This window comes from Lepidochelys olivacea (genome assembly GCF_965140295.1).
Source record: "Lepidochelys olivacea isolate rLepOli2 genome assembly, chromosome: 6".
Classification (NCBI taxonomy): Eukaryota; Metazoa; Chordata; order Testudines; family Cheloniidae; genus Lepidochelys; species Lepidochelys olivacea.
In genome coordinates this window covers 1,347,176-1,367,373 of record NC_140416.1, presented here as the reverse complement: position 1 = coordinate 1,367,373, position 20,198 = coordinate 1,347,176, and the positions used below count along the sequence as shown (strand labels likewise).

The window sequence follows — 20,198 nt, the reverse complement described above, 5'->3', positions numbered from 1 at the left end:
CCAAACCAGCCGGCAGGACATTGCTCACGGCTCTGAAATAATCGGTGGGCTATTTGGATCTTGCCGGGGGGTGATCACGATGCCCGTCCATGCTTCTTTGAGTTGGCACTCCGCTGTGTCCGGCTGCATTTCGGATGCAGGGGCCGGGCGAGGAATATCTTTTCCTCTCTGCAGTGGACTGAAACCCCGTGGCCCGGTCAGTTCGGTTCGACAGACTTCAACGTGTCTCGTGGCCATTGGACAGCGAAGAGCCATCTTGATGTTTTTTTAGCATTTTATTTCTGCTCTGGTTGGCTTTTTAAGGCTTCACCATGGAGCGACACGCTGGATTTTAAGGGTTTTGTTCCCTGTGTGTCGATGTAAACTGGCACAATGGTGGGCAGTTATGGGGGCCGGCCGACTCAAATGATGGCATGACAGGAGAGGTCGCGATTCAAGCTTCGTAACTGTTAAGAACACAAATGGTCAAAATAGACACAATAAATAGCCTTCAAGCAACCCGGGCCTTTGTCTGACGGTGCCTTGCTGTAATTTTTGACGGGCGATGGATTTGTCGGCTTGTGCGGGTACAGTGAAATCCATTAGGGATTAAAAAAATCGACTCCCGCCAAGCCTGGACCCTAGTGAATGGTCCTCAACTGAAATTCAGACAGCCGCGCTCTGTCTGTGGGCAGGTTTAGCAGGGGCTCGGTCTCGCGGAGTCGGGAAGCTAATAAATCGGCTCTGGCTCTCCAGCCGTTTCTCACCGGCTCACGCCGCAGGAAGAAGCCGCATACCCGAGAGCAGCGGTTCTCCAACGGCGGCTCGGGACCCCAAAGTGGGTTGGGACCCCATTTTATTGGGGGGGGCCAGGGCTGGCTTAGACCGCATCCCGCTGCCCAGGGCTGAAAGCGAAGCCCGAGGGCTTCAGCCCTGGGCGGCGGGGCTCAGGTGACAGGCCCCCTTCCTCGGGTCGTGGAGTAATTTTTGTTGTCAGACGGGGGTCACAGTGCAGTGAAGTTAGAGAACCCCAGAACTAGAGACCCTGGGGCAAAAGGGGCCAGTGAGAAGGTGAGAGATTTGGGGGTCATCCTGGCAAAGCAGCTCAACATGTGTGACTCATGGCCAAAGGGGCTAATGCGAGCCCGGGCTGGCTAAAGAGGGGAATCTGAAGGAGGAGCAGAGAGCTTATGGATGCGGCTAATTTGGGGAGGGGTCGAAGACCTGCTGTACAAGGATCGCCTCCGCAGGGTCAGTTGATTTCGCTGAACAAAGAGAAGGTCCAAGGGTGACTTGATCCCAGTCTAAAAATACCTCCCCCCCCCCAGAACAAATACTGAATAAGGGGCTTCTCTAGCAGAGAAAAGGTCCAACGCGATCCAAGGGCTGGAAGCTGAAGTTAGACAACGTCAGCCGGGAAAGAAAGTGTAAATTCTTAACGAGGAGAGTTTTTATAGTGGACCATTTTTAAATCAAGCGAGGATGGGGTTTTTTGACAAGATCTGCTCTAAGAATTATTTTGAGGCAGGTCTCTGGCCTGGGGCAGACTAGATATCCACGGTGGTGGCTTCTGCCCTGGGAATCAGTACCGTTCTGGAGGGCTCACTGCTTTTGTCGGGCTCCGGGTGTGCCTCTCGGGGGAGCCAGTCACGGGCAACTAGGCCGCGTTAGCCGTCGGAGCCGCCAGCCTCAGTGTTTACTCCACTCCGCCTACCCTCCAGGGGCGAGCCCAGCGCTCGGCCGGGCGGAAGGGGATAAATATAGAGATTCCCTCGCAAGCCAAGCAAGGAACCTGCATGCCAGAAAACTCGGTGCCCAAGGCGGGTTTCAGAGAGCTAATAAATACCCCTCCCGGCCTGTAACAAACTCGGACAGGTCTGACGAGTGACTGACGATTCAGTTGAGGCCACGGAGCGGTAAAAACTGGAGGCTGACTTCGGAAAGAAGAGGAGGAAATGATACAGGGTGAAATTCAGTAAAGAATGGCCCAGTAGTTAGAGCAGAGAGAGCAGGGACTCTGGTTCACTCCCCAGCGCTGGGAGGGGAGTGGGGTCGAGTGGGATAGAGCAGGGGGGCTGGGAGCTAGGACTCCTGGGTTCCATCCCCAGAGCTGGAAGGCGAGTGAGGTCTAGTAGGTTAGAGGGGGGGCTGGGAGCCAGGACTCCTGGGTTCCATCCCCAGCGCTGGGAGGGGGGTGGGGTCTAGTGGGATAGAGTGGGGCGGGGTGAGAACCTGCCAAGAGTCTGACAGAAGAACACAGTAGCTGTTATGCCAATAAGTCTTTATTACAAGAAGGGTGAGGAACACAGGCCCGCGGCTGAGAGCAGGGCCTGATCACTCCCAGGTACCTGCAGCAGCCCCCACCAAGCTCGGCTGTCCCCCACCCCAAGCTGGGATGACACACACGGACCCACCCCCACAATGACTCCCCAACCCCCCTCCCCCCGCGCACAAGGAAGTGTGTGGGGGGAATAACTCCCCAACCCCACCCAGACTTCACTAACAGATTTTCCCCAAGGGCTGCATAGATGTTTATGGGTTAAACTGGAGAAGCCCCGCCCCCGGAAGCGTTACGGATCCCCAATCTAAAAATGGGGAAACCGAGGCACAGAGTGGCATGCACCTCACAGTTACATAATGACAGCAAAGAGGGAGGACTGGGCAAAGAACCCTGGAGTCCTGAACCCCCCTTCCTGGTGCTCTAACCACTAGACCCCACTTCCCTCCCAGAGCTGGGGACAGAACCCAGGTGTCCTGGGTCCCAGCCCCCCCAGCTCTAACCCACTTCACTCCACTCCCCTCCGAGAGCTGGAAGAGAACCCAGGAGTCCTGCCCCTACCCCGGCTCTAACCATGAGACTCCCCGCTCCCCTCCCAGAGGTGTGTCGAATCTCCCAGTGGAACTCAGACACCCTCGGATTTCTTCTCTCTGTAGTGGTGGGGTTGTGCTAAACTCCTCTCCACCCACTTCCTGTTTAGTCCCCACCCACCCCACAGACTAGAGCCGGGGCGCTGTAGTGGGGAAAGGCCCCCGGTCCCATTCCCCATCTCGGCACCTCTCCGCTGCTTCTCTACAGCGCGGCCTCTACGGCAACGGGGAACGCTGCCTACTCGCTAATGTTGCCAACAGAGCGGATTACGGCATCCTCACCCCACCAGCTCCACGGCTCTAACCCACTAGACCCCACTTCCCTCCCGGAGCCGAGGATAGAACCCAGGAATCCTGGCTCCCAGCCTCCCCTGCTCTAACCACTACACCCCACTCCCCTCCCAGAGCCAGGGACAGAACCCAGGAGTCCTGGCTCCCAGCCTTCCCTGCTCTAACCACTACACCGCACTCCCCTCCCAGAGCCAGGGACAGAACCCAGGAGTCCTGGCTCCCAGCCTTCCCTGCTCTAACCACTACACCGCACTCCCCTCCCAGAGCCAGGGACAGAACCCAGGAGTCCTGGCTCCCAGCCTCCCCTACTCTAACCACTACACCCCACTCCCTTCCCACACCCGGGGACAGAACCCAGGAGTCCTGGCTCCCAGCCTTCCCTGCTCTAACCACTACACCGCACTCCCCTCCCAGAGCCGGGGACAGAACCCAGGAATCCTGGCTCCCAGCCTTCTAACCACAAAATCCCACTCCCCTCCCAGAGCCGGGGACAGAACCCGGGAGTCCTGGCTCCCAGTCCTCCCTGCTCTAACCCACTAGGCCCCACTCCCCTCCCAGAGCCAGGGAAAGAACCCAGGAGTCCTGGCTCCCAACCCCTGCTGCTCTAACCCACCAGACCCCAATCCCCTGCAAGATCCAGGGATAGAACCCAGGAGTCCGGGCTCCCACTGCTCCCCTGCCCCTCCCACGCCTGTACACAAAAGACAGATACATTTTGTTCAGACCCAAACCCTCCACGCTGATCAGCGTCAACCTCAGAGGGTTCCCAGTGTGTCTCCCCCGCAGCCCTCCTTCCCTCACTGCTTCCGCCCTCCCCATTGCCACCCCCCCCCCGGGGGGGGGGATGCAGATTCTCACACTCCCGTGCCTACACCCCTTCCTCGACCGCCACCCCGAGCGCCGCGGAGAGCCCCGGCGTCCCGGCCCCCGGCCCCACCTCCAGAGCCGCGGAGGCCGCCGGTGCCCCGGCTGCCGGGGGCGCCGCCCCGGCTCGCTCCTGGGCCAGGAGCTCCTCGCGGGCGTGCAGCTTCTGGTGACGGGTGTACTGCAGCAGGTAGCGGAAGGCCAGGCCGCAGCGGGAGCACCGGTAGGGCTTCTCCCCGGTGTGGATGCGCTGGTGTTGGACCAGCGCCGAGCTCTGGCTGAAGCTCTTCCCGCACGCCCCGCAGGCGTAGGGCCGCTCGCCGGTGTGGGTCCGGCGGTGCTGGGCCAGGGCCGAGCTGTGGCCGAAGGCCCGGCCGCAGTCGGGGCAGGCGTAGGGCCGCTCGCCGGTGTGGGTCCGGCGGTGCTCCAGCAGCTTGGAGCTCTGGGAGAAGCCCCGGCCGCACTCCCCGCACCGGAAGGGCCGCTCGCCGGTGTGGGTGCGTCGGTGCTGGGCCAGGTGGGAGCTCTGCCGGAAGCTCTTGCCGCAGTCGCCGCAGATGTAGAGGGTGCCGGGCGGGCGGGCCTCCCCGCCGGCCCGGTGCGCCTTGCGGTGCTGGGCCAGGTGGGAATTCTGGCCGAAGCCGCGGCCGCAGTCCGGGCAGCGGAAGGGGCGCTCGCCGGTGTGGACCCGGCGGTGCTGCGCCAGGTGGGAGCGGACGCCGAAGCTCTTGCCGCAGTCCGGGCAGCGGTGGGGCTTCTCGCCGGCGTGGGCCCGCCGGTGCCGCAGCAGGGTGGAGCTGAGGCCGAAGCTCTTGCCGCAGTCGGGGCACTGGTAGGGCCGCTCGCCGCTGTGGGTGGTCTGGTGCTGGATCAGGGTGGAGCTGAGGCTGAAGGCCTTGCCGCACTCGGTGCAGCGGAAGGGCCGCTCGCCGGTGTGGACGCGCCGGTGCTGGGCCAGGGTGGAGCTCTCCGAGAAGCGCTTCCCGCACAGGCCGCAGGGGAAGGGCTTCTCGCCGGTGTGGGTGCGCCGGTGGTTGAGCAGGTTGGAGTTGCGGTTGAAGCCCTTGCCGCACTCGGGGCACTGGTAGGGCCGCTCGCCGGTGTGGATGATCTGGTGCTGGAGCAGGGTGGAGCTGAGGCTGAAGGCCTTGCCGCAGTCCGGGCACTGGTAGGGCCGCTCGCCGGTGTGGACCCGCCGGTGCTGCAGCAGGTTGGAGCTGCGGCTGAAGGCCTTGCCGCAGTCCGGGCACTTGTAGGGCCGCTCGCCGGTGTGGGTGCGTTGGTGCTGGAGGAAGGTGGAGCCCCGGCTGAAGGCCCGCCCGCACTCCCCGCACTTGTAGGGCCGCTCGCCCGTGTGGATGCGGCGGTGCTGTGCCAGGGTGGAGTTGGAGCCGAAGGACTTGCCGCAGTCCGGGCACTGGAAGGGGCGCGCCGGCGGGGCGGGGCGGGAGGGCGGCGGGCCCGGATTGCCGGCGAGGTCGAAGGCGGGGGGGGGTTCCGAGCCGGCGTGCAACCCACGTTCCCCGTCCCCGCGCGAGCCACGACGGAAGCGGAGCTCCCCGCCCTCGTGCGAGCCAGCAGGCAAGCCCCGCTCGCCGTCTTCGCCGGAGCCCCGATGGAAGTTTAGCTCGCCGTCTTCGTCGGAGCCGGCGTGCAACCCAAGCTCGCCGTCCTCGTGCGAGCCGGCATGCAGCCTGAACTCGTCATCTTCGCCTGAGTGCAACCCAAGCTCGCCGTCCTCGGGCAAGCCAGCGTGCAGCCTGAACTCACTGTCTTCATCTGAGCCAGCGTGCAACCCAAGCTCACTGTCCTCGTGCGAGCCAGCGTGCAGCCCGAAGTCACCGTCTTCATCTGAGCCGCCCTGCAGGCCATGCTCACCATCCTTGTGCGAGCCAGTGTGAAGTCCAAGCTCAATGTCTTCTTCCGAGCCGGCGTGGAACCCGAGCTCACCGTCCTCGTGCGAGCCAGTGTGAAGTCCAAGCTCAATGTCTTCTTCCGAGCTGGCGTGGAACCCGAGCTCACCGTCCTCGTGCGAGCCAGTGTGAAGTCCAAGCTCAATGTCTTCTTCCGAGCCGGCGTGGAACCCGAGCTCACCGTCCTCGTGCGAGCCGGCGTGCAACCTGAACCCACCATCTTCATGTGAGCCACGTTGGAAGTCGAGCTCACCGTCTTCCCCCGAGCTGGCGTGCAGCCCGAGCTCACAGTCCTCGTGCGAGCCACGAGGGTAGCTCCTCCGGTAGGCTGCGGGGCTGCTGTCCGGCTGGGAGCAGGCGTCCCCCACTGCCCCGCTGCCGGCTGGGCTGTCCGGCCCCCACTCCTCGTTATCCGACCAGCACTGGATGTCGCACGAGATCCCCTGCTCCGAGCCAGCCGGGCTCGGCGGCTTTTCCTCTTCCTCGGCCCACGGAGAGGGGCTGTGCTCTTCTGCCTCGCTCATGGCTGGGACTGGGGGGAGAAGAGAGGAGTTCATGGAGTGACGGGCCAAGAGGGGACCTGACCCCCCTGGGCTGGGAGCCCGGACTCCTGGGTTCTCTCCCCGGCTCTGGGAGGGGAGTGGGGGCTAGTGGGTGAGTGAGGGAGGCTGGGAGCCAGGACTCCTGGGTTCTCTCCCTGGCTCTGGGAGGGGAGTGCGGGCTAGTGGGTAGAATGGGGGGAGGCTGGGAGCCCGGACTCCTGGGTTCTATCCCCCTGGGCTACAAAGGCTGCGGGTGGGGGGGGGGAGCGGGGGTCCGTGCTGTTCTCCCCAGGACAAGGCGAGGGGAAGGGCTGGGGATTGGGGAGGGGACACACAGCCCAGGAGGTGAGGAGGGAAGAAGAGGAGAAATCTGCACCAGGGCTGGGAAGTGAGCCAGGGGGTGCCCCCAAACAGCCCCAGCCTGGGTGCTAAGCACTACACCCCGAGCTGGAATCCAAGGGCAAAACTACCCCCAACCCCAAATGGGCCAGGCTGGGGGGGGGGGTGAGACCCTGCACCGCCCGCCCCGTGCACCCCTTGAGCGGGCCGGGCTGGGGGGGGAACCCTGCACCCCCCCGTGCACCCCTTGAGCGGGCCGGGCTGGGGGGGGTGAGACCCTGCACCCCCCCCCGTGTACCCTTAGAGTGGGCCGGGCTGGGAGGGATCCTGTACCGCCCCCCCTCCCCGTGCACCCCGCGAGCAGGCCGGGCTGGGGCGGGGAACTCTGCACCGCCCCCCCGTACACCCCCCCAGCAGGCCGGGCTGGGGCGGGCCCTGCACCACCCCCCCCATACACTCCGCGAGCGGCCCGGGCTGGGGGGGGGACCCTGCACCGCCCCCCCCGTGCACCCCCCGAGCGGGCCGGGCTGGGGGGGGACCCTGCACCGCCCCCCCCGTGCACCCCCCGAGCGGGCCGGGCTGGGGCGGGGGGGGGAACTCTGCACTGCCCCCCCGTACACCCCCCCAGCAGGCCGGGCTGGGACGGGCCCTGCACCACCCCCCCCGTACACTCCGCGAGCGGCCCGGGCTGGGGGGGGGACCCTGCACCGCCCCCCCCGTGCACCCCCCGAGCGGGCCGGGCGGGGGGGGGACCCTGCACCGCCCCCCCCGTGCACCCCCCGAGCGGGCCGGGCTGGGGGGCCCCTGCTGGGCTCGGCTCCCTGCCTGGATCCCGGGCGGCCCCGACTCACCCGCGCCGGGAGGGTGGGGGCTGGATCCCCGCTGGGGGCCCCGATCCGGCCCCTGGGGCCCAGCCGGCGCCGAGCCCAGGGCCGGTAACAGGAAGGTCCCGGCGTGAAAGCGGCTCCCGGTTACGCACTTCCTAGGCGGGGGGTTTGAACTGGCGCCCGGGAGGGCTGGAGCCGGAGCCCCGAAGCCAGGGCGATGGGCGGGGAGCCACGCCCAGAGATGGGGGGGGGCGGATTTCCCCAGCGGGAGGGGCCACCCCTGGCCCACAGCGCCCCCCTCTGCCCCCACACCCATCCGCCCCATAGCCCTCTGGGTCCCACCCTCCTGCGCCCCCCATGCATGCACAGCGCCCCCCTCTGCACCCCCCCACACCCATCCGCCCCATAGCCCTCTGCGCCCCACCCTCCTGCGCTCCCCATGCATGCACAGCGCCCCCCTCTGTACCCACACCCATCCGCCCCATAGCCCTCTGGGCCCCCCACCCACAGCCCCCTCTGCATGCATAGGCCCCCTACACACAGCCCCCCATGCAACCCCCGACAGTCTCTACCACTCCCCCAGACATCCCCCTCCCCTTGCATGCACCCAGCACCCCCATGGCCCCCTCCACCCGGCACACACACGCAGTCCCTCTCTGCACCCCATATACATACACACAGCCCCTCTATGCCCAGGTGTGTACACACCCCCCATAGCTAGAGGGGCCCGTTTTGGTTGGAGGTATTCCTGGATGACCATCTTTCATTAAAGATTAATCTTTACTTCCTGCAGAGTCCAGGATAATCCCGGAGGGTTGGCAGGAGAGGCCCAAGCTCCCTTGCAGGGATATTCTCCAAGTGCAGCTGGTAGGAGACAAAACATTTCCGCTTTCCCCACTCAGAACTAGGCAAAACTTGTCCAGTTTGATTTTATTCCGGATTAAAACGAACAGATCTGGGGTTTTTTTTTTTTAACATAAGGAGCCTTTGACCCCATGGAACCACACAAAACACCCACCCTCTGAACAGACAACAAAGTCTTTTGTTTCATTCTGAACACCCTGAAGTTGTTTTCCACTGTCTGCAAGATGTAAGCCGTTGTCTGAGCCAACCTAGATGCCAGTTCATATTGCTGTAAGGAGGAAAGATTTTTACACTTCCATTGTTCCTCCCAGAAAATGGCGATGAATGTATTGTCTTTTAAACACAAAGTGAAACACTCTCACTTTTTCGGGTGGCGATTGACTGGAAATTAATGGGGAAACAAAGTGAGATGACTTAACTTTCCATTGAAACTTAATGAAATCCTTCTCTTTTTACATGGTTAAATATTGGACTTTGCCGCACTGTCGGGAAGTGAACATGGTAATCAGCACCCTTTTTACAAGAAAGGGAAACATTTTGACTTTCTGATCACAAACGAAAGAAAACCGACTTTTGAATTAACTGAAATTTCAGCTTTTCCCAATTCAAAGCAATTTTCCTTCGGACTCAACACAAAGTGCAGGTCAGGGTTTTGGGGTTTTTTTTTTTTTGTAAAGATTCACAATGTTTTGAATTTGTTTGATGGAAAAATCAATCACTTTAGCTAGAACAGACATTTCCTTGCCCCCCCCCCCCCAAATCAGTTTAGATGAAGACACCAAGGCCAAAAGAGACAGCCCCTGCCCCTAAAAGCTCACAGTCCAAATAGACAAAGCCAGGATCATTCCCCCATTTTACACATGGGGAAACTGAGGCCCAAACCGATTCAGTGACTCCCCAGAAGTCACATGGGGAGTATGTGACAAAGCCAGGGATAGAACCCAGGCATCCTGACTCCCAGTCCCCACTAGACCCTGCTTCCCTCCCAGAGCTGGGGATAGAATCCAGGCACCCCCTGCTCTAACCCACCAGACCCCACTCTTCTCCCAGAGCTGGGGAGAGAACCCAGGAGTCCTGGCTCCCAGACCCCACTCCCTTTCCAGAGCTGGGGAGAGAACCCAGGTGTCCCGGCTCCCAGCCCCCGCCCCGTTGACTCTAACCTACTTAACCCCGCTCTCCTCCACCTAGGGAGAGAACAAAAGTTGGGCAAGAAGTAGCTTTTGTGTTGAGCAGGAAACGCCAAGATTTCAAAAAAATGTCAGTTCCCAAACCATTCTTTTTTGGGGAAATGTCTTGAAAAATGTCGTGTGTGTGTGTGTGTGGGGGGGGGGATCACTTTGCGTCAATCAAAATGTTATGTTCCAATTTCAACCTTTACCAAAAATTATGTCCTATAAACACTTATGTATAGTTCTATTAAATAGGCAATTCTTTATATAATTTTTTAAAAGCCAGACTATGAAATATTGCATATGAAATATTAATTGTATACGTATACATATATCATTGTATTTAAGTATTCTATCTAGCACACATTGGTCTCAATTTAGTTTTCACTTCAATTTATATTCTATGAATATTCGGCTCGGGAGAACTAGCTTTGTCATTTATAATTTGGACTGATCGTGACGTTTATTTGTCAGCTTTTTGATATTTTTATCAACTTAAAACTTTCAGAGTTGCAGGAAATTCTGGGAGAGTCCACTAGTTCTTTAATGATTGTCTCATCAAAGCCAAATGCTTCTATGATTATCTGTCCATTTCGATGATTACGAATGGAAATATTTTTCCATGGCGGATGGTGACATTGACATTGACGGATACAAATGAGCAGATACAAATCCAATCCTTCCAGGCTTAAACAGTGTTGGGCTGAGAATTATGATAAATGTAAAATTAAAAAAAATCAAAATGAACCATCACGTTGAAGCAAAAAACCCAAAATGCCCTGATCTGATTCTCCCCCGGCCCTGCCATTCCCTCCGCCCCGAAATGTCATCAGAATGTTTCCATGGCATTTTTTCCCTACACAAACATGATCCCTCTTTGGAAACTTTCCCACTGCCTCTAGCCAGAACCCAGGAGTCCTGGCTCCCACGCCGGTACCTTCAACTCAAGCGCGTCTTCGCCCCTTATCACTCGCCCACCGATTATGGATCATGGGGCAACATGGAAATCGGTCTCCTGTGAGGACCAATGTCTGCAGCATTGTTTCAGAGGATCCAGGGCCTACCACCAAGGATGGCTAATCTGCGGCTGGAGTCCAAGATGCCACCGGGACCCCATCCACTCTTGATTGAAAACTTGCCAGTGATGGACACTCCGCCACGGCCCTTGGGAAATTGTTCCCATGGTGAATTCCCCTCCCTGTTACAAATTTGCACCTTATTTCCCATCTGAACTGGTCTAGCTTCAACTTCCAGCCGTTGGATCATGTTAGACTTTTCTCTGCTAGACTGAAGAGCCCACGGTCACATCTGTTCCCCACGGAGGTACTTGTAGACCATGATCTAGTCACCCCGTGGCCTTCTCTTTGTTCCTCTAAACAGCTTGAGCTCCGGGAGTCTCTCTCTCTAAGGCAGGTTGTCCAGTCCTTTAATCGTTCTTCTCCGACCCCTCGCCAATCGATCCACATCCTTCTTGAACCGTGGGCACCAGAACCGGACACAGGACTCCACCAGCGGTCGCACAAGGGCCAAATCCAGGGGGGAAATAAACCTCTCTGCTCCTACTCACCATTCCCCTGTTTGCACATCCCAGGATCACACTAGCTGGATCTTTAGATCCTTTTCAGAGTCCCTGCTTGGCAGGATACAGTGTGGCCTGGCGCTCGGCTCCGTCTTGCTTTGGAGCATGAAATAGCCGGGGTTGATGGGTTTGAGAGTTTTTTTTTCTATGTGGAAGGTGGTGCTTATAAAACCACTGGATGGCTCATGGGGGCAGGGAATGGGGCCCGGGGCTTTTCCCTCTACGGGGCGCCGGCTCTGATCCGACCCCAGGGCAGAGGACTGGCTGGCTCAGGGCAAGGGGCAGATTTTCAGGGGGGTAGAGTTCCCCGCCGAATCATAGAGCCCGGGGCAGAAATACGGATACACACTCTCTGCAAACCGGGCGCTGAACGTATAGAGGTGGGACATGCCCCAGGCATCATAGAAGGAAACCTGGCCCCCTTCGTAGTCCAGGTACACCCCAATCCTGTGGGGCAGGGCCCGGGGACGGAGCACCACTGGGGGCGTGTCCTTGGCCATGAGCTCAGCCCCGCCCCGGAGCCGAATGACCCAGAATCCCTTGCTGGGGGAGGCATGGATCTTCCCTTTGCGGCTGATGGAGGCGTGGACCACGCCCAGCGTCCACGCCGGCTTCTCCCCGACCTCCACCTCCCAGTAGCGCCTCCCGGAGGTGAACGCCCCCGCACCCAGCACGGCCACGCAGAAATCGAAGCGGGCGGGCGTGTCGGGGAGAGGCCGGCGGAGGTGGCCGTCCCGGACTCGGGTGCGATCCTCCGAGAGAACCAGGCAGGGATGAGCCGTGGCGGGATCCAGCGTCACCTGGGGAAGATCTGGGGAGGGAAAAGGAGCAGGGGTATGGGGGGCAGGGTTGGTTTAACATGGGACCCCCTATTGAGCCCCCCCCCCCGCCCCTCCCCACTCCCTGCAGCACAGCGCCCCCTAGCGCCGCACTGGGGCATTGGGCCAGCCCTGACTGCCAGGGGAGAGCGCCCCCTGCTGATCCCCATCTCTTACCTATGTTGAGGATGGATTTCATGTTCTTCCAGGCAGTATACTGGATCAGCCCTTTGAATTGCCCCAGAGTCTGTGATTGGGACCCAGTATTTGGCCCACAAGGGGTAGCCAGTTGCTGCTTTGCCCTATATGAGAGGGAAGAACCGTGCCCCCCCCGCCCCATAGCGTGTGTTAGTGACTGAGCAATGGGGATGGAGGTGTGGGGGAATCAGGGAATGAAGCTGCTTCTGCAGTGGCAGACTTACCAGTCCAGGAAGGATTTTATGTCCTGCGAGGGGACGGACACGGAGAGAGAGAAACAAGGAATTAGTAGAGTTCTGTCTCTTTAAGACACTGTGGGGCGCTGGGAGTGGCTGGCTCAGTGGGGTGGGGAACAGGACATGGGGCTTTTCCCCCCTCGGGGGCGCCGACTCCCATCCGGTCCCACGGTGGGGGACTGGCTGGATCAGCGGGGTGGGGAATGGGAGACGGGGCCTTTCCCCTCTAGGGGGCGCCGACTCCCATCCAGCCCCACGGTGGGGGACTGGCTGGATCAGTGGGGTGGGGAATGGCGCCGACTCCCATCCAGCCCCACGGTGGGGGACTGGCTGGATCAGTGGGGTGGGGAACAGGACATGGGGTCTTTCCCCTCTAGGGGACGCCGACTCCCATCCAGCCCCACGGTGGGGGACTGGCTGGATCAGTGGGGTGGGGAATGGCGCCGACTCCCATCCAGCCCCACGGTGGGGGACTGGCTGGATCAGTGGGGTGGGGAATGGCGCCGACTCCCATCCAGCCCCACGGTGGGGGACTGGCTGGATCAGTGGGGTGGGGAACAGGACATGGGGTCTTTCCCCTCTAGGGGGCGCGGACTCCCATCCGGCCCCACGGTGGGGGACTGGCTGGATCAGCAGGGTGGGGAATGGGAGACGGGGCCTTTCCCCAGTAGGGGGCGCTGGACTCACCGTCAGGAACTCCATGGTGCTCTGCTGGGGCAGGTGGGCCTGGGCCTCGGTGAGCATCTCCTGGGCTGCCTGGCATTTCCCCGCCAGCTCCTGCAGGTTCGTCTGCATCGCCCGCAGCTGGGCGCTGCCCGCCCGCCGCAGCCTCTCCTGCCACTCCCCCTCCCGGGCGGCCAGCCAGCCCCGCAGCGTCCCGAACTCCGTGGAGATGTGATCTTCCAGGCTGAGCACCGTCGCCTGGAAAACAGCAGCTCGAACACCCCCTAGGTACCCTCGGGCATCTCGTGAGCTAGTACTTCAGGTACCAGACATCGTCGATAGCTAATACTCCCTGGGACCCAGCATCCCTTGAGCTAATACTCCCAGGTACCTGCCAGTATCCTGCTATAGCCAGTACTCTCTGAGATGCAGCATCTGTCCAGCTAATACTCCCTGGTACCCAACATTGCCTGAGCTAATACCCCAGACACCCTTCCACAGCGAATACTCCCTGGCATCCGCATTGCTCCAGCTACTCGAGTACCCAGCAACTTTCTAGAGCTAATGCTCCCAGGATACTCCCAGGTACCTCCCCCCCCCGTGCATGGCGAATACCCCCAGGTACCCAATATCTCCATATAGCTAATACTCCCAGGTACCTACCCCCTTGTGCATGGCGAATACCCCCAGGTACCCAATATCTCCATATAGCTAATACTCCCAGGTACCTACCCCCTTGTGCATGGCGAATACCCCCAGGTACCCAATATCTCCATATAGCTAATACTCCCAGGTACCTACCCCCTTGTGCATGGCGAATACCCCCAGGTACCCAATATCTCCATATAGCTAATACTCCCAGGTACCTACCCCCTTGTGCATGGCGAATACCCCCAGGTACCCAATATCTCCATATAGCTAATACTCCCAGGTACCTACCCCCTTGTGCATGGCGAATACCCCCAGGTACCCAATATCTCCATATAGCTAATACTCCCAGGTACCTACCCCCTTGTGCATGGCGAATACCCCAGACACCCTTCCACAGCGAATACTCCCTGGTACCCGCATTGCTCCAGCTACTCGAGTACCCAGCAACTTTCTAGAGCTAATGCTCCCAGGATACTCCCAGGTACCTCCCCCCCCTGTGCATGGCAAATACCCCCAGGTACCCAATATCTCCATGGAGCTAATACTCCCAGGTACCTACCCCCTGTGCATAGCGAATACCCCCAGGTACCCAATATCTCCATGGAGCTAATACTCCCAGGTACCTACCCCCTGTGCATAGCGAATACCCCCAGGTACCTAATATCTCCCTATAGCTAATACTCCCAGGTACCTACCCCCTGTGCATGGTGAATACCCCCAGGTACCCAATATCTCCATATAGCTAATACTCCCAGGTACCTACCCCCTTGTGCATGGTGAATACCCCCAGGTACCCAATATTTCCATGGAGCTAATACTCCCAGGTACCTACCCCCTGTGCATAGCGAATACCCCCAGGTACCCAATATCTCCATGTAGCTAATACTCCCAGCTAACCAGGAAGTAACTTCACTATACACCAAGTACCTCACATTCTCTCCCAGCTGTGGTAAGACTCAAGGTACCCCACCCCCAGCCCTACCCTTACCCCTCACAGGTGACTCAGCCGTGCTGTCCCCCAGAGGGCTGCCTGCCTCCTCCCCAGAGTCCCTTGGGTAGCGGGGTGGGGGTGGGGTCGGGGATCCCGCCCTTCCTCGATCCACCCAGCCCCGGGTACCTGGTGGTTCCGAATCCTCTCTTCCTTCTCCGTCTTCAGCGTCCGGAGCCGAGCGAGGCTGGACTCCAGCTGGGCAATGGCTGAGGGCAGCTCTTCCTGCGGGGCAGCAAACAGGCTGGAGGCGAGGGTGGGGCGGGGGGTCACAGGCCAGCGTCCCCAGCTTTACCCCACTAGACCCCACTCTCCAACCAGAGCGGCCCACAGAACCCAGGAGTCCTGGCTCCCAGCACCCTCTGCTCTAACCCACTAGACCCCACTCCCCTCCCCGAGCTGGGGAGAGAACCCAGGAGTCCTGGGGCTTCCCGGTCTCACCTGATGCTGCCCAGTGGCCTGGTGGATGGGGAGGAACGGGAGGTTTTCGGATGTGGCTGGTTCCCTGGCGGCGAATTCCCCACCCTCCACTCCCCAGGGTTCGCTGTGCTCCGGGCACCTGCCCCCTGGGCACGCCCCCTCCTCTGCCCCACCAGGGCTCAGGCCCCTGGCCTGGTCGATCAGCTTCCTCAGCAGCCTGCAGGGCGCATATCTCCTGTCGGGGCAGGGCTCCCGGCATTCAGGGCAGGCAGGGGGGACGCCCAGGGTGCCCCACGTTGTCTCGATGCAGCCCTGGCAGTAGACGTGGCCGCAGGGCAGGGTGACGGGATCCTGCAGCCAGTCCAGGCACACGGGGCAGGAGAACTCCTTGGAGAGAGACCCCAATTGGGGGGCAGAAGAGGCCATAGGGTAGGGGGCAGATCCTGGCTCCCAGCCCCCCTGCTCTAACCAGTAGACCCCACTGCCCGCCCTGGGCCGGGGGAGATCCCAGGAGTTGCCGTGCCTGAGCGCGCTGCAGGCCGGCCCAGGGAAAGGTGCGGCCCAGGCTCCCTTTGCTCTCCCCACAGGGAGTTTCTCACTCGCAGGGCGTGTGCCCCAGATCTCTGCTCAACACACCCAGCCAGAGAGAGATGCTCAGAGATAGACACGGAGCCCAGCCAAGGAAACACCCGCCCCACCCCCACCGGCTAACAGCCAGAATCACACCCCCCACCCCCACCGGCTAACAGCCAGAATCACACCCCCCACCGGCTAACAGCCAGAATCACACCCCCCCACCCCCACCGGCTAACAGCCAGAATCACCCCCCCCACCCCCACCGGCTAACAGCCAGAATCACACCCCCCACCCCCACCGGCTAACAGCCAGAATCACCCCCCCCACCGGCTAACAGCCAGAATCACACCCCCCACCCCCACCGGCTAACAGCCAGAATCACACCCCCACCCCCCCCACCGGCTAACAGCCAGAATCACCCCCCCCACCGGCTAACAGCCAGAATCACACCCCCACCCCACCCCCACCGGCTAACAGCCAGAATCACACCCCCCACCCCCACCGGCTAACAGCCAGAATCACACCCCCACCCCCCCCACCGGCTAACAGCCAGAATCACCCCCCCCACCGGCTAACAGCCAGAATCACACCCCCACCCCACCCCCACCGGCTAACAGCCAGAATCACACCCCCACCCCCACCGGCTAACAGCCAGAATCACACCCCCACCCCCACCGGCTAACAGCCAGAATCACCCCCCCCACCCCCACCGGCTAACAGCCAGAATCACACCCCCCACCGGCTAACAGCCAGAATCACCCCCCCCACCGGCTAACAGCCAGAATCACACCCCCCAACCCCACTGGCTAACAGCCAGAATCACACCCCCACCCCCCCCACCAGCTAACAGCCAGAATCACCCCCCCCACTGGCTAACAGCCAGAATCACACCCCCACCCCACCCCCACCGGCTAACAGCCAGAATCACACCCCCCACCCCCACCGGCTAACAGCCAGAATCACACCCCCCCCACCGGCTAACAGCCAGAATCACCCCCCCACCGGCTAACAGCCAGAATCACACCCCCACCCCACCCCCACCGGCTAACAGCCAGAATCACACCCCCACCCCCACCGGCTAACAGCCAGAATCACACCCCCACCCCCACCGGCTAACAGCCAGAATCACCCCCCCCACCCCCACCGGCTAACAGCCAGAATCACACCCCCCACCGGCTAACAGCCAGAATCACACCCCCCACCCCCACCGGCTAACAGCCAGAATCACACCCCCACCCCCACCGGCTAACAGCCAGAATCACACCCCCCCACCCCACCGGCTAACAGCCAGAATCACCCCCCCCACCCCCACCGGCTAACAGCCAGAATCACACCCCCCACCGGCTAACAGCCAGAATCACACCCCCAACCCCACCGGCTAACAGCCAGAATCACACCCCCCCACCGGCTAACAGCCAGAATCACCCCCCCCACCGGCTAACAGCCAGAATCACACCCCCACCCCACCCCCACCGGCTAACAGCCAGAATCACACCCCCACCCCCACCGGCTAACAGCCAGAATCACACCCCCACCCCCACCGGCTAACAGCCAGAATCACCCCCCCCACCCCCACCGGCTAACAGCCAGAATCACACCCCCCACCGGCTAACAGCCAGAATCACCCCCCCCCCGGCTAACAGCCAGAATCACACCCCCCACCCCCACCGGCTAACAGCCAGAATCACACCCCCACCCCCACCGGCTAACAGCCAGAATCACACCCCCCCACCCCACCGGCTAACAGCCAGAATCACCCCCCCCACCCCCACCGGCTAACAGCCAGAATCACACCCCCCACCGGCTAACAGCCAGAATCACACCCCCACCCCCACCGGCTAACAGCCAGAATCACCCCCCCACCCCCACCGGCTAACAGCCAGAATCACACCCCCACCCCCACCGGCTAACAGCCAGAATCACACCCCCCACCCCCACCGGCTAACAGCCAGAATCACCCCCCCACCCCCACCGGCTAACAGCCAGAATCACACACACACCCCCACTCCCACCGGCTAACAGCCAGAATCACACCCCCACCCCCCAGAATCACACCCCCACCCCACCGGCTAACAGCCAGAATCACACCCCCCACCCCCACCGGCTAACAGCCAGAATCACACCCCCCACCCCCACCGGCTAACAGCCAGAATCTCACACACACACACAGGCTAATAGCCAGAATCACACACACACACAGAGGTTCACAGCCAGAATTGTGCACACGCACCCTCACCCCACACCCACACACAGGCTAACAGCCAGAATCTCTCTCTCCCACGCACACAGGTTGACAGCCAGAATCACACGCACCCACCCGCAGGCTAACAGCCAGAATCTCTCTCTCTCACACACACACATGCAGAGCCAGCCACAAACACACACGCACAAACATGCTTGCGAAGGGTCTCTCTGTCACGCAAACAGCCAGATTTACACACACACACATCCAGAGGCAGGTGATGAGCGGGAGCACAGGCGAGCAGGGGGCAGCCCGGCACTCGCTGGCTCCCAGCCCCGGCAGGCCAGGGCAGGGCGGGTCTGGTGGGGATAAGATGTGTTTACCCACCGCAAACTCTAGGGGTAGGGTTGCCAGGTGGCTGGTTTTCGACTGGAAGGCCTGGTCGAAAAGGGACCCTGGCGGCTCCGGTCAGCACTGCTGACCGGGCTGTTAAAAGGCCGGTCCGGCGGCGCAGCTGGGTTAAGGCAGGCTCCCCGAGTGCTCTGGCTCCATGCGGCTCCTGGAAGCAGTGGCATGTCCCCCCTCCAGATCCTATGCATAGGGGCAGCCAGGGGGGTCCTCACGCTGCCCCTGCCCAAGCGCCGGCTCCGCAGCTCCCATTGGCCATGTAAGAGCCAGAGGCAGGACAGGCCGTTGCTTCCGGGAGCTGCTCGAGGTAAGCGCTGCCTGGAGCCTGCACCCTGACTCCCTCCCCTGCCCCCACCCCCTGCCCCAGCCCTGATACCCCTCCCGCCCTCCAAACCGAACCTGGAGCGCCCTGCTGCACCGCAAACCCCTCATCCCCAGCTCCATCCCAGAGCCCACACCCCCAGCCGGAGCCGTCACACCTGCCTGCGCCCCAACCACCTGCCCCAGGCCGGAGCCCCCTCCCACACGCTGAACCCCTCATCCCCAGCCCCACCGCAGAGCCCTCACTCTCTCCTGCACCCAGATCCCTCTCCCGCACTCCCCACCCAGCCCGGAGCACCCTCCTGCACCCCAAACCCCTCATCCCCTGCCCCAGAGCCCACACCCCGAGCTGGAGCCCGCACCCCAAACCCCTGCCTCAGCCCAGATCCCCCTCCCTCAACTCCTCATTTCTGGCCCCGCCCCGGAGCCTGCACCCCCAGCTGGAACCCAAGCCCCTGCCCCAGCCCGGTGAAAATAAATGAAGTGGGGAGAGCAAAGGATGTGTGTGTGTGTGTGTGGGGGGGGGGGGGGCTCGGAGAAGGGGCAGGGCAGGGGACGGGGCAAAGGTATTCAGTTTTATGGGAGTAGAAAGTTGGCAACCCAGTCTAGGGGTGACAATTCACTGCACCCTGGGGATTCAATCGGATTGTCACTCCCCTCCCCCGCCCGCCCCGCAGCTGGGGAGAGAACCCAGGAGTCCGGGCTCCCAGCCTCCCCTGCTCTAACCCACCAGCCCCCACTCCCCTCGCAGAGCTGGGGAGAGAACCCAGGAGTCCTGGCTCCCAGCCCCCCCTGCTCTAACCCACCAGCCCCCACTTCCCTCCCAGAGCTGGGGAGAGAACCCAGGAGTCCGGGCTCCCAGCCCCGCCTGCTCTAACCCACCAGCCCCCACTCCCCTCCCAGAGCTGGGGAGAGAACCCAGGAGTCCTGGCTCCCAGCCCCCCCTGCTCTAACCCACCAGCCCCCACTTCCCTCCCAGAGCTGGGGAGAGAACCCAGGAGTCCGGGCTCCCAGCCCCCCCTGCTCTAACCCACCAGCCCCCACTTCCCTCCCAGAGCTGGGGAGAGAACCCAGGAGTCCGGGCTCCCAGCCCCCCCTGCTCTAACCCACCAGCCCCCACTCCCCTCCCAGAGCTGTTCCCACGGTCACTGGCCCTTTAATTTTTTTCATCCATAAAACGCTGGTTGGCCCTTTAAATCCCCCCCCTTCCATTGTTGCGCTCTGATTGGACAGGATTAATGAGGAATTAATAGCTGATTGGTTGAATTCCTGAAGTAGGCGAGCCGTGGAAAGGATCAATTTTCTCTTTCTGACTGGCTGGTTTGTCCATATAGCCGTCTCTTGATTGGCCAATCGTTGAGAGAGGGCGGGATTTAGGGAAGAACACAGCTCCACCTGCCTCTGCCTGAGCTTCCCATTTTCTGATTGGCTGGAAACTGCCCGCATCCTCCCTGTGATTGGTCAAACTCTGCTAGAAGGCGGGACTTTGAGGAACATAACGC

The 20,198-nt window shown here is 61.3% G+C and overlaps 2 protein-coding genes across 3 annotated transcripts; both read right to left on the bottom strand.

The window, feature by feature from the left end:
• Window positions 1-2,424: 2,424 nt before the first annotated feature.
• LOC311521623 (uncharacterized protein) lies at window positions 2,425-7,860 on the bottom strand. Its single transcript, XM_084630004.1, has 2 exons — window positions 7,648-7,860; window positions 2,425-6,447 (listed from the first exon to the last, which is right to left on the bottom strand). The coding sequence occupies exon 2, from the start codon at window positions 6,437-6,439 to the stop codon at window positions 4,007-4,009; it is 2,433 nt and encodes an 810-aa protein (XP_084486130.1). The 5' UTR covers window positions 6,440-6,447; window positions 7,648-7,860; the 3' UTR covers window positions 2,425-4,006.
• A 686-nt stretch (window positions 7,861-8,546) lies between these two features.
• LOC311522436 (E3 ubiquitin-protein ligase TRIM69-like) lies at window positions 8,547-15,885 on the bottom strand. 2 transcript variants are annotated; one of them, XM_084631767.1, is made up of 6 exons: window positions 15,231-15,885; window positions 14,919-15,014; window positions 13,175-13,408; window positions 12,476-12,498; window positions 12,231-12,355; window positions 8,547-12,046 (listed from the first exon to the last, which is right to left on the bottom strand). In XM_084631767.1, exons 1-6 carry the CDS (start codon window positions 15,633-15,635, stop codon window positions 11,505-11,507), a joined length of 1,425 nt encoding a protein of 474 aa, XP_084487893.1. In that variant the 5' UTR covers window positions 15,636-15,885; the 3' UTR covers window positions 8,547-11,504. The 2 variants fall into 2 exon arrangements, with proteins under 2 accessions (XP_084487893.1, XP_084487894.1); XM_084631768.1 differs by having other exon boundaries at window positions 11,590-12,046; window positions 14,919-15,033.
• Between the last annotated feature and the right edge of the window lie 4,313 nt (window positions 15,886-20,198).

What these genes read in the sequence shown, in the direction of transcription:
- LOC311521623 (XM_084630004.1), bottom strand. Translation starts at nt 6,439, where the DNA reads ATGAGCGAGGCAGAAGAGCACAGCCCCTCTCCGTGGGCCGAGGAAGAG.
- LOC311522436 (XM_084631767.1), bottom strand. Translation starts at nt 15,635, where the DNA reads ATGGCCTCTTCTGCCCCCCAATTGGGGTCTCTCTCCAAGGAGTTCTCC. An exon ending in AGAGGATTCGGAACCACCAG is followed by an intron (nt 13,409 to 14,918) that starts GTACCCGGGGCT and finishes GCTGTTTTCCAG; the next exon opens with GCGACGGTGCTCAGCCTGGA. An exon ending in ATAAAATCCTTCCTGGACTG is followed by an intron (nt 12,356 to 12,475) that starts GTAAGTCTGCCA and finishes CCTCTCATATAG; the next exon opens with GGCAAAGCAGCAACTGGCTA.